The sequence below is a fragment of the Aotus nancymaae genome, unplaced genomic scaffold, assembly GCF_030222135.1.
Source record: "Aotus nancymaae isolate 86718 unplaced genomic scaffold, 86718_ANA_hifiasm-v0.15.2.pri h1tg000028l, whole genome shotgun sequence".
Classification (NCBI taxonomy): domain Eukaryota; kingdom Metazoa; phylum Chordata; class Mammalia; order Primates; family Aotidae; genus Aotus; species Aotus nancymaae.
Window position 1 is genome coordinate 5361480 of NW_026988441.1, and position 13430 is coordinate 5374909.

The 13430-nt window shown below is 49.2% G+C and overlaps 1 protein-coding gene across 2 annotated transcripts in view; it reads left to right on the forward strand.

The window, feature by feature from the left end:
* Positions 1 to 13430, forward strand: part of VRK3 (VRK serine/threonine kinase 3) — a 48810-nt gene that overhangs the window by 6435 nt on the left and 28945 nt on the right. For both annotated transcript variants that reach the window (XM_064381021.1, XM_064381022.1), the window contains exons 3-5: positions 3676 to 3815; positions 6877 to 7020; positions 8351 to 8692. In XM_064381021.1, the coding sequence (XP_064237091.1) occupies positions 3677 to 3815; positions 6877 to 7020; positions 8351 to 8692 (625 nt within the window). In that variant the 5' untranslated portion in view covers position 3676. The remainder of the gene's footprint in view (positions 1 to 3675; positions 3816 to 6876; positions 7021 to 8350; positions 8693 to 13430) is intronic.

The following is a 13430-nucleotide window of genomic DNA, read 5'->3' on the forward strand; positions in this document are numbered from 1 at the left end:
CTCTACGAAAAATATAAAAATTAGCTTGGCATGGTGTTGCACACCTGTAGTCCTAAGAGAATCGCTTCAACCTAGGAGGCGGAGGTTGCAGTGTGCTGAGATCGTGCCACTGCACTCCAGCCTGGGCAACGAGCAAAACTCCATCTCAAAAAAAAAAAAAATGAGCTGGGTGTGGTAGCGCATACCTGTAGTTCCAGCTACGCAGGACGCTGAGGCAGGAAAATCCCTCGAACCTAGGAGGCGGATGTTGCAGTGAGCCAAAATCGTGCCACTGCACTCCAGGCTGGGTGACAGAGCAAAACTCTGTCTCCAAATAAATAAATAAAACCATCACAGATTTCTAAACAAATCCTTTGTTCACTTAAGAAATCTAGACCAGGCATGGTGGTCCACACCTGTAATCCCAGTACTTTGGGAGGCCAAGGCAGGAATATTGCCTGAGCTCAGGAGTTCGAGACCAGCCTGGGCAACATACCGAGACCCCATCTCTACAAAAAGTTAAAAAAAAAAAAAAGCCATGGTGGCACATGCCTGTAGTCTCAGCTACTTGGTAGGCTGAGGTGAGAGGGTGGCCTGAGCCCAAGAGGTCGAGGCTGCAGTGAGCCATGATTGTGCCATTGCACTCCAGCCTGAGTGACAGAGTGGGACCCTGTTGCTAAAAAAATAAAAAAGAAGTATAGCAAAGTCTGTCTAGGCGAGGTTTCAGTAACAAGCAACTTCCAAATCTTAGTGGTTTAACGCAATCACGCATTCTTTCTAATCCAACTCTCCAGGCACCAGCCTCTAGGCAGTTTAAAAAAATTTTTTTTAATTTGCTAGGCCTAGTGGCTCACACCTATAATCCCAGCTATTCTGGAGACCGAGGCAGGAGAATAGCTTAAACCCAGGAGGCAGAGGTTGCAGTGAGCCGAGATCACACCATTGCACTCCAGCCTGGGCAACAGAAGGAGACTCTGTCTCAAAAAATACGTTTTTAATTTTTAATTTACATAGGTATGTAGTAGGCGTATATATTTATTGGGTACATCTAGGCAATTTTGATCTTGTGGCACCAGTGTCAACACCCAGGTTTGCCTGGGAGAAAGGGAAGAAGAGGCAGTGAGACCTCTAGCTTAACAAAAATGCTCACCAGTATTTATACCTTTGAGAAGACACAGATGCTCTTTTACATATTATTACCAGGACAGCACATCACTAAGTTACACTACCAGTCAGAACGACTGACTTTCTGGAGGGTAAAAGATACTTGACCGACAGCCTTTGCAGTCCAGGTGTCTTACACGACTCCTTTGTTTGAAAAAACAGAAGGGCAGATTTATGCCACAGAGTATTTCTGCTCTTCTACAGCCTAAGAAAGGAATCCAGGACCCCGTCTATCCTCATGTGGCTGAGATTTCTTCACCAGCTGATGGGATTGCCTGTGGTTTTGAAGGACAAGCTTTAGAATTTCAGAAGTCAATACCTAGAGGAAATAGGCTGAGAAGCTCAGAACTTCCTATCGAAGAAGAAAGGGAAGAACAGAAATATCAATGACTGGAATATAGTAACTGGGGTACAGGGTATGATACGGTCACAGCAGCCACTGACATAAAAGGCTTTGTGTGCGCCAGGCCCTGTTCTCAGCACCTCATATAAATGTATTCATTTAGACCTCAATGGCCATTCTGTCAGATAGGTGCTGGGTGAAGCCCCATTTTATAGTGGAGTGGACTGTGGCACAGAGAGGTTAAGTAGTTTGCCCAGCATGTGGCAGATGTGGGATTCAAATCTGGCAGCCTGGAGCCAAACCTGTGATCTTACAGACTCCAGTGTTTGCATTTGCAACAGAAGCCAGCCCTTACAGTAAATAAAGGAAAAGGGTTTCATCAGAATGGTCTCTTGCAGCCAGGATGGTAGCTCATGCCTATAATCCCAGCACTTTTGGAAGGCTGAGGCAGGAGTTCCAGACTAGCCTGGGCAACATAGTGAGACCCCCATCTCTACAAAAAAAATAAAAATAAAAATTAATCAAGTGTAGTGGCACACACCTATAGTCCCAGCTACCTGGGAAGATTGCTTGAGCCCAGGAGTTTGAGGCTGCAGTGAGCTGTGATCATGCCACTGCACTCCTACCTGGTGACAGAGTGAGACCCCCGTCTCTAAAAAAATTAAAGAATTTTCTCTTTCAAGGTGAAATTAAATCACAAGCACATGTTTATATTAACTTCTATTTCGATAGTTTCACTTTCCTTTTTTTTCTTTCTTTCTTTTTTTTTTTTTTTGAGGCGGAGTTTCGCTCTTGTTGCCCAGGCTGGAGTGCAGTGTCACAACCTCGCCTCACCAAAACCTCCACCTCCCGGGTTGAAGCAATTCTCCTGCCTCAGCCTCCTAAGTAGCTGGGATTACAGGCTCCCGCCACTACACCTGGCTAATTTTGTATTTTTGTAGAGACAGGGTTTCTTCATGTTGGTCAGGCTGGTCTCAAACTCCTGACCTCAGGCGATCTGCCCACCTCAGCCTCCCAAAGTGCTGGGATTACAGGCGTGAGCCACTGTGCCCAACTGATAGTTTCACTTTTAATTGCTAATGTACACTAAGCCTTAGACTATAAGAACAAAGAAGTGGCCGTTTTTTTTGTTGTTGCTGCTATTTGTTTTGTTTGTTTGTTTAAGACGGAATTTTAACTCTTTTTGTCCAGGCTGGAGTGCAATGACACGATCTTGGCTCACTACAGCCTCCACCTCCTGAGTTCAAGTGACTTTCCTGCCTCAGCCTCCCGAGTAGCTGGGATTACAGGCGTGCACCACTACACTCTGCTAATTTTTTTGTATTTTTAGTATAGACAGGGTTTCACCATGTCAGACACACTGGTCTTGAATTCCTGACCTCGGGTGATCTGCTCTCCTTGGCCTCCCAAAGTGCTGGAATTACAGGTGTGAGCCACTGAGCCCAGTGCGTTGCTGCTGTTTGTAAGATGCTCATTACAAATAGCACTGCCATAATGAAGGGCAATACAAACTGCCTGTTGTACTTCATCCTTGTTGATTTTCTCTTCTTCGCTGGCCTAATTCTTCCATATCCTCCTTTGTCATAGGCTCAGCATGTAATTTGGACTTTTACAAAGTATCGGCAAATAGAGAGATGCAAAGCATAAAGAGTAACGTAGTGAACACTCATCATTCTACTAAATTAGTCAGTTAGAATAGGCTGTGCTGCTGTGACAAATAAACCCTAAAAGTTTGGCAGCTCAATACAGCAGAATTTTATTTGTTGGTCATGAGGTTCCAGTGTGGACCAGGCAGCCCTCCTTCATCTCATCGCTATGTCAGTTGGGAGCCATGGCCTCCAGGGCCATCCCTGCAGGTGGACGGGGAGGCAGAGGAGGTACTCTGACTCCTAACTGCCTCAGCCATGAGATGACTCTACTCATACCCCATTGGCCAGAATTAGTCATGTGGCCCCTACCTCGCCGGGGAACCTGGGAAGTACAGGGCAGCATATGGATATTTGGGGAACGTTGACCCTCTCTCCCATTCCCATCATATGTTTTAAGAAGTGAACATCACACACATAGTTGAAGACCCTGGCCGTGCCTCCTGCACACTCACCCTGTGATGAAGAGCAGTTCTCCCACAATACTTCCACTGACCTCCAGCCATCCCGCTTCACTTTGTGTTTATTCATTCTCTTTTGTAGCATGATCTCCTTCTGTCCAGACTGTGGCAAAAATATCCAAGCAGCATTCAAATTCTGCCCCTACTGTGGACATTCTTTGCCTATAGAGGAGCATGTAGTTTCGCAGACCTTTGTCAAGCCACATGTGTCATCCTTCCGAGGTAAGAACCAGAGCTTTGAGCCTATTCCTGCAGAGGGGGTGAGGTGCATGCACATGTGTGTCTCCAGACGGAGGACTCCTTTGCAGCCTGCCTGACCCTCTCCTGATAGTGGAGAAGCTCAGGCCTCAGGACTGGACCACTCTGTCTACCCTCAGTCTCTTGGCCTCTTATTGTCCTCATGGCTTTGAACTCCGTCTCCGTGTAGACAGCTCCTTCATTTCTATCTCCTGCCAACCTGGACTCCTTCCCTGCTTGGAGGAGATGTGTATGTGCAGCCTGCCTACTTGGCATCTGCAGGTTGAGTATCTCTTATCCAAAATGATCAGGACCAGAAGTGTTTCAGATTTTGGAATATTTCCATTATACTTACTGGTTGATCATCCCTGATTTGAAAATCTGAAATCTGGCCAGGCACGGTGGCTCATGCCTGTAATCCCAGCACTTTGGGAGGCTGAGGCAGGCAGATCACTTGAGGTCAGGAGTTCGAGACCAGTCTAGCCAATAAGCTGAAACCCCATCTGTACTAAAAATACAAAAATTAGCTGGGTATAGTGGTGAACGCCTGTAATCCCAGCTACTTGGGAGGCTGAGGCAGTAGAATCACTTGAACCCAGGAAGCAGAGGTTGCAGTGAGCTGAGATCATGCCACTGCAGTCCAGCCTGGGCAACAGAGCAAGACTAGATGTAAAAAAAGAAAAAAAAAATCTGGAATCCACAGTAGCCCAGTGAAATTTCCTTTGAGCATCCTGTTGACACTCAGAAAGTTTTAGATTTTGGAGCATTTTGCGTTTCAGATTTCTGGATTTGGGATGCTCAACCTGTGTTGGATGTCCTGGGACCAACTGTGCTGGCTGAGTTAGTCAGTGTCAACTAAAAAGAAAGGACATTTGTTTTTAGCAATGTGGCAGACCAGATGATAATAAATACTCCTTGTAGTTCAGTCTGCCCAAATATGTTGAATAAAACATAAAAATGTCTTTTTAAAACATAGAGCTAAGTGGTAGGAAACTAAGGGGAATCCATGGAGGTGAGAAACAATAGGAAAGCAGAGACCACAGCGCTGCATTGGTGTTACTTGTGCCGGGGCTGTTTACTCTTGACCTGGAGCCTGGGTTTTAGTGGGGTACGGGAGACAAATCTTAGGGCCTTAGCAGTGCAGGAGTTGCAGTTGGAAACCTCCTCTTAAATCTGGGGCTCCTCAGTGGGCAAACTGCAGCAAAAGTAATCGTTCCACAGAGAAAATTGGTGGAGACATTTGTCAGCCTTTGGTGGTGGGTTTAAAAAAAAGGAGGAATGTCTTATTTGAGAATTCCTTTTTTTTTGAGACACAGTCTCTCTCTCACCCAGGCTAGAGTGCAGTGGTGTGATTTTGGCTCACTGCAACCTCCACCTCCTGAATTCAAGCAATTCTCTTGCCTCAGCTTCTAAGGAGCTGGGATTACAGGCATCTGCCACCACCGCTGGCTAATTTTTGTATTTTTTTGGTAGAGACAGGATTTCACCATGTTGGCCAGCCTGGTCTCAAACTCCTAACCTCAGGTGATCCACCTGCCTCGGCCTCCCAAAGTGCTGGGATTATAGGCGTGAGCCACCACGCCCGGCCTTCTTTGAGAATTCCTAACCAAGAATTCATGTTCTCACCAGTTTGGGGCCAGAATTCACACTGATCTGTGTGGTCCCCCAAAATGCAAGCTGAACATTTAACTTAAAGTGGTGAGATGTGGGCATCCCTCCCTGCCTGATATAAACAAATCTTCTCTTGGAAAACATTCTTTAAAGACAAACTTTAGGGAATGTCTAAGGAACATGAGTACCAGTCTTTGTTGATTTACAAGGACGCCAGGAAATAAGCTAGCCTGAGAGTCAGCAGAAACAACAAATTACAGAATCAGACCTGCCAAGACCACAGACCTTAGAATTAATAGATGAGAATATTTACAAAGCACGCTTGATACATTTAAAGAAATAAAGTAGGGAAGGCACAGTTCCTCATGCCTGTAGTCCCAGCACTTTGGGAGGCCGAGGCGGGTGGATCACGAGGTCAAGAGATGAAGACTATCCTGGCCAACATGGCGAAACCCCGTCTCTACTAAAAATACAAAAATTAGCTGGGCATGATGGCATGTGCCTGTAGTCCTAGCTACTCAGGGGACTGAGAATTGCTTGAACCCGGGAAGCAGAGGTTGCAGTGAGCCTAGATCGCACCACTGCACCAGCCTGGCAACAAAGTGAGACTCCATCTTAAAAAAAGAAAAAAAGGAATAAAATAACAAATTGAAAGTACAATGAAGGAGTAAGTAAAAGTTGCATAGGCAGATAAGAGAAGGAACGAAGTAAAATCTCTAATGTTTGTGTGTGTGTATACATAATCATTGTATGTTTATATATATGTGTATGTGTGATATATAATCAATGTAATCAGAAACTAAATGGGTGGTTTAAACAGCAGACAAGACATAGCTAAAGGGAGAATTCGTTAACTGGAAGATAGATTTTAAGAAATTACAAGGAAGAGGCCAGGCATGGTGGCTCATGCCTGGAATCCCAGCACTTTGGGGAGATGAGGTGGGCAAATCACTTGGGGTCAGGAGTTCAAGACCAGTCTGGCCAACATAGGGAAGCCTGTTTCTACTAAAAATACAAAAATTAGCTGGGTGTGTTGGTACACGACTGTAATGCCAGCTGCTTAGGAGGCTGAGGCAGGAGAATTGCTTGAACCCACGAGGCAGAGGTTGCAGTGAGCCCAGATCACACCACTGCACTCCAACCTGGGCAACAGAGTGAGACTCCATCTCAAAAATACATATATGTAAAGAAATGTTGTGGAAGAGGACACAGAGTGACAAAATGCCAGAAGATACAAGAGAGGCTAAGACCTAGGAGGGAGAGAATAACTAAAAGGAACAGTTTGCTTAGATACTCAAGTGATAGAAGAAGCAAGAATTGGTCTTGAGGGCCAAAGAGAAGAGCATAGCTGAATATAGCCTCAGGGCTCCAGGTCCTGTGGTGCCTGCAAAGGGCCTTTGTAACTCCAGCCTGCATTTTGTCTGCCTTTCTTTAGGCTCAAAGAGAGAACTGAACTCCAGTTTTGAAATCTCTCCCAAGAAGGTGAAATGGTCCAGCTCTGTCACCTCTCCACCTCTCTTCTCAGATGGTGACAGTTCTGAGTCTGAAGATACCCCGAGTTCCTCTGAGAGATCTAAAGGTAAGAGTTAAGGTCAATCTGGCCTGACTCTTGAGTGGGACCAAGTTAGATCATCTGATGATGTTTGGGACAAAACTGCCTTAGCCCTGGCTCAGACATCATCCAGCCCTGCCTGACACTCACTCCAGCATCTCCCCCAGCCTCCCATCTCCCCTTCCAGTGCTTCTACATGGCCCCACATGGGTCTTCTGGCAACCAGAGCTGCCCCAGCCCCTCCCTGCACACAGCCCCCTGCTGTTCCTAGCACCCACAGGCCAAGCTCTTCAGCCTGGCATCTGTGTGGCCTGGTTCCTGCTTTAGCCCTCAACACAGTCTTTGCCCAGAAAACTCACTTTTGGGGATTAACCTTGGTCTTTGCTAAGCCTGTTCCCTCAGCCCAGGGCACTCTCACCTTCCTTCTTGGCCTGGCGTACTGCCACTCAGCTGGTCTGGTCTCTAGGAAGCCTCTCTTGGGTACCATAGGCTTACATCCAGACCTCCTCATGCCCGCCAGAGCCTCTCTCCAGCTTCTCTGTCTGGTGCCCCCTGTGCCTGCTGCTGCCCTCATTGGAGCGCATGTCACTCTTGGCTCTACGTCCCTTTCAGCCTCACTTTCTGGACTGGGGGCCCTTTGCCAGCAGGGAGCAAGCACAACTCAGGTGTATATTTACTGGGCCCCTGGATCTGAAGCCACAGCCACAGTTGCGGTATGAGGTGTCCCCTTTGCTCCTCCTCATCCTCTGGGCCCCAGAGACCTCCTACCATTACATGCCTTTAGGGGATGGTAGGTGAGAGGAATGGTAAGTGATGTCTTTTCCTGTGTCCAAGGCTGTCTCCCACCGCACCTGCCTCATTCTCTTGCCAGTCTAGGAGCCCGTCCAGGGCAGGGCTTTGGTCTAACAAATTTCTCAGCCCTTTTCTGTATGAGGACTGAGTCCTTTTGCAGGATGTGTTTGGGTAAACATCTAGAATATCCTTTTTTCCCAGGCAAACTTCTACTCATCCAACATCCCTTCCTCCAAGAAGCCTACCCTGACTTCTCCAGTCAGGACCTCTTTCTCTTTTGGTCCCTAATATCTGTCTGTACTGCCCTGTCTCGGACCCAAATCTGACTGGCTGTGTCTAGAACAGACTTCCCCACCAAACTGGGCACTCCTGAGAGAAGGATGCAGGTCCGACTCCTGTTGGCGCCCAACATCATCACACAAAGCCTGACCCATAGAAGGTCCCAGGAAGTGTTTGCTGAGTGAACGAATTCATAAAGGAATAGTATTTTGTGTGCTATTTCACTCTCCATCCAACTTTTCTCTTCTGGATGACGTTTTGCTTTATTCTTACCATCCTCCTGCAGGCTCCATGACCAGACCCCCAACCCCCAAAAGCAGCCCTCAGAAGACCAGGAAGAGCCCTCAGAAGACCAGACAGAGCCCTCAGGTGACCAGGTGCAGCCCTCAGAAGACCAGGCAGAGCCCTCAGACACTGAAGCAGAGCCCTCAGACACTGAAGCGGAGCCCTCAGACGCTGAAGCGGAGCCCTCAGACGCTGAAGCGGAGCCCTCAGACGCTGAAGCGGAGCCGGGTGACCACCTCACTTGAAGCTTTGCCCACAGGGACAGTGCTGACAGACAAGAGTGGGCGACAGTGGAAGCTGATGTCCCTCCAGACCAGGGACGACCAGGGAATTCTCTATGAAGGTACACTCTGTCCATGGACAGACAGGGGCTGGGTCATCTCAGCACTTGGACAGTGGGAGGGGGACTTTCTGAGAATGGGAATGGAAGCCACATCCCTTGCTGTGGACCTGCCACTAGGCAACTTTCTCTTAGACCTAGGACTCTACACCTACCCACCTGCAGGGCCGGGCAATAGTGGGAAGCAGTGCAGCAGGCTGGGGTAAGGCAGTGGGGAGTGGCGGGGTCTGCGGCCGGTTGGAAAGCATGTGCCCCGTGTGAAGTGTGCCCCTCCTCGCCCCGCCTGCTGTTGTCATGTGGGGGGCGCAGGCCCAGGGGCTGCATGTTGAGGACGATTGTTGTGGCCAGTGTGCAGAGAGGATGGCCCCCCCAACCTAAAATTTGGTTCAAACATTGAGCCTGACCATGTCACACACACACCAAGCGGATATGAGAGGTTTATTGCTTACGTAACAGGGGGCTCTGTGGAGAGCAGGGCAGGCCCCCCACACAGATCTGAAATGCCCTGAGAGTGAGGAAAGGAGACCGGCCAGGTGTTTCCATTGTGGTTGGGGGTGGGGCTGGGGTGAGGGTTCCTGTACACCGGCCAACGCCATGCATGGTTGAGTCTCCTGGATGCAGACACCAAAGGAGGAAGCACCCAGGCTTGCTCTTCCGCTCGCCCAGGGTGGGATGGAAGGGGAGGAGGGAGGCATGAGGCTGAAAAGCTCAGACTCTCACAATGAGGAAAATAGCTATGGCAGTAGTATTAGTATTAATTGTACTAAATATTGAGCGCTTATGCAGGGCCAGCCCTGTTCTAAGCACTTTACATGGGTTTTTCTTTTCCTTTCTTTTATTTTTGGAGCTTTTTAATTGAGATAAAACTTATATTAAAGTTATTATTATTATTATTATTATTATTATTATTATTATTTTGAGAAGGAGTCTTGCTCTGTCACCCAGGCTGGAGTGCACTGGCACAATCTCAGCTCATTGCAACCTCTACCTCCTGGGTTCAAGCAATTCTCTTGCTTAGCCTCCTGAGTAGCTGAGATAGGCACATGCCACCATACTCAGCTAAGTTTTGTTTGTTTTTGTATTTTTAGTAGAGATGGGGTTTTATCACATTGGCCAGGCTGGTCTCGAACTGCTGACCTCAAGTGATCCACCTGCCTCGGCCTCCCAAAGTGCTGGGATTATAGGCGTGAGCCACCACGAAAATTCTTTTAAAGGGTGCAACTGAGTGGCTTTCACAATATTCACAGTATTATGCAACCATCATTGCTGTCTAATTCCAGGGCCTTTCTACCACCCAAAAAAGAAACCCAGTACCTTTCAGCCATCACTCCCATTCCTCTGTCCTCCAATCCACTGGCAGCCACTAACCTCCTTTCTGCCTCATGGACTTGCCCCTTCTGGGGCAAGTTCACAGAGGCGGAATCCTACACTGTGTGGCCCCTGTGTCTGGCATCCCTCACTCAGCAGCATGTGCCCCAGGTGCGTCTGTGCCGTGACGTGTCACTGCCACACTCCTTTTACGGCCGCAGGATATTCCTCTGGATGAGAATACCCCTTGTGGCTTATCTGCTTAGTGGTTGTTGGGCGTTTGGGTTATTTCCACTTTGGGCTGTGCTGAGTGATGCTGCTATCAGTATTTGCTTACAGGTTATTTGATGGACAGAGGTTTGCTAAATTCTCACCACAGCCGTAGGATGTCGGTACTCTCACTGTCCCCATTTTATACGTGAGGAACGTGGATCCCAGAGGTGTGAATAATTAGCTAGGCTCTGGGCTCTGAGTTCCAAGTTTTCAAGGAAGAGCTTGCAACCTGGATTTTGATAGGAAATCTTTGATTTAGAAGTGCCCACTGGCCAGACAAGCCTCTGGGCAATTTTGAGCCTCCTGTTGGCCATCCCTGTCTTGGAGTCTGGGCAGGTGGGTGGGACAGCCAGTGTTTCACACAGCCCCGAAGCTGAGCCTGACTTGGCTCCGACACGCTGAGGGAGCCCCAGCAAACAGCTCAGGCACTCTGTGCCTTGATGTCCCCACTGGAAAAGTGAGATGACGCCTTGTCTCCGGTCTGCTGGGGCTGTTGGCTCAAATGATGATAGGAGATGGAGGCCAAGAGCTTGGAAAACTGTACACAGACCTTCCCAGGCAGAGGCAGGCAGTGTCAATAATGGAGAGACAGATAGGCAGGGCCAGGAACGGTGAGGGAGAGGGGAGAGAGCATGACCAAGACCAGGCAGGAGCAAGAGAAAGAGGGCCATGTCTGGCACCTAGGGAGCACTCGCCCGTGATGGTACTTTTATTTTCAAGAGATTGGGTCTTGCCCCGTTGCCCAGGCTGGAGTGCATTTGTGCAATCACGGCCCACTGCAGCCTCAACCTTCCAGGCTCAAGTGATTCTCCCACCTCAGCCTCCCGAGTAGCTTGGACTGCAGGCACACACCACCATGGCAGGCTAATTTAATAGAAACAGTCTTGCTGTGTTGCCCAGGCTGGTCTCAAACTGCTGGGCTCAAGCGATCCTCCCGCCTCAGCCTCTTAAAGTGCTGGGATTACAGGCAGGATCCCATGCCAGACACTTTGGGAACTCTCTGTGTCTTACCCACGTAATGCTGCCAGCCACGCCATGAGAGAGGCACCCGTATTACCCCGTCCTACAACTGGGGCACAAAGAGGGGAAGCTACTTGGCCAAGGGCACACAGCCTAGAAGTGGTAGAGCTGGGATTTGAACCCAGGCACTCTGGCTTCAAGAAAGGAAGAGAAAGGAGAAGGAGAGGGTGGGGAGAAAGAGGAATCAGGGTAAGAAGGAATGAGAGGTTGAGGAGCACAGAGTCAGGAGAAAGGGAGAGGGATGAAAACCTACAGCAAGGAAGAGATTGTGGTGAGAGGGCAGGGAAGGAAGAGGGAGAAGGAGAGGAAAACACACAGGGCCGGGAGCTCCTGAGAGGAGAGACCATGCTTGCGCTCCCCAGAAACCCACAGTGGAAGTACAAGAAGGGGCTGCTCTGGGCCAGCGTAGTTTTGGTTTTGCCTTTTATGACTCAGGTTGTTTGATAAAAATAGCAAACCCCAGTGCCCGGCCTGCCTGAGCCATCCATTCCTTCAGCAGATCCCTTTATTTATTTATTTATTTATTTATTTTTTGAGACAGGATCTCACTGTGTTGGCCAGGCTGGTCTCAAACTCTTGGTCTCAAGCCATCCTCCTGCCTCGGCCTCCCAAAGTGCTGGGCTTACAGGTGTAAGCCACCACGCCCGGCTGCTCGGTGTATCCTTAAGCAGCACCTACCGTGTGCCTGGCCGCAATGCCAGCACAGACACAGTGCAGGGGAAAGCGGGGCTGGCAGAGGCCCTGCTGATGTGGAGCTTGCATTTGGGGACGCACCACCATCGGGTGGCATCACCCCAGGGCAAATCACCTTTTTCTTCCACCAGTTTGCACGAGTCAGGAAGAGATGGTGTATGTTGTATGTCCCGTAGTTTAAAGCAGTAACAGTAAAACAGCAAGAACAAGCTGAATCGTTGGGGTTATTCGAGCAGCGGACCCTTTTATCCCACTCTCTGTGCCATGCTCTAAGCACTTTATCAACTCTTTTCTGTCTGTCCAGTACTGAGTTATAGTGTCGTACCCCCGGGCCTCCCCGGAGCTCTGTGGGAGAGCCACCGTCCATCGTGAGTTATGTGAATCCCTGTGGCTGCTCACTGTGGTGCACTTAGGAGAGCTGCCGTAAGCAGCAACTCAGGCTCAGGCTCACGCTGCCCTCCGCAGCCTCCGCCTTCGTGGAGGGAAGGTGGGGCTTGTGTTGGTTTCCTACTGCCGCTGTAACAGGTTACTGCGGTGAGTGGTTTAACACAGCACATTCTCATTTTCCTGCAGTTCTGGAGATCAGAAGCCCAGAATCACTAGGTACAAAGTTTAGGTGTTGACAGTGCTGGTTTCTTCTGGAAGCCGGAGGGGAGCAGTCACTCAGCATCCCCAGCAGGGCCAGGGCACCCTGGAGCTCGATGGTGGGCCGGACTGCCTCTGCTGGCCGCCTGTCACTTGACCTTTCAAATGACATCATGACATCATGACCCTGTGCCTCAGTTTCCTCATCTGCAGAGGGGAGATGGTAATGCTACTGACCTCACAGGGCTGTGGTCAGGAGAATGAAATGAGTAGTGTGTTGCCGGGAAAACAGCCAGCGTTGTGTACATGCTGCCTGTCATTACGGTTAGGATGGGCCCCAGAACGGGGCTCCTGCTCCAAGTTCAGTATCACTGACCTTTGGCAAGGGAAGGCCCTCACCTGCCTGCCTGCCACACCTCGGTCTCCATTTGGCACACGTAGAGATTTTCCAGGTGTCAGGTTTCTGTCAAGCAGCAGCCTGGATCTGCCACCCTAGATCACAGAGTCTAGAGACCTGAGCTTGTGGCCCGTCTCTGCGGGGGCCCTTGGCCAAGCCCTGTTCCCTGTCTGGCCTCCCTTGGTTCCCTCTACAATGCAAATTCCCCACCTAGCTTTCCGGACTGTCAGCAGCAGGGCCAGTTAGAAAAGTGAAAGAGAAAAGCTTTTTATAATCTGCAAAGCTGTGCAGGAAAATTATATCAAATCGTCAGCTTTTTCTGCCTGCCTCCAAGTGCCAAGTATGTATGTGTTGTCACTGACTTCATGGAACCTCTGAGAGACAGGTATTGTTTCTATTCCTGGGTCCCAGAGTGGGGCGGATGCTTGGTCATGATGTCACAGCCCACTCCAGCATGATCCCCCT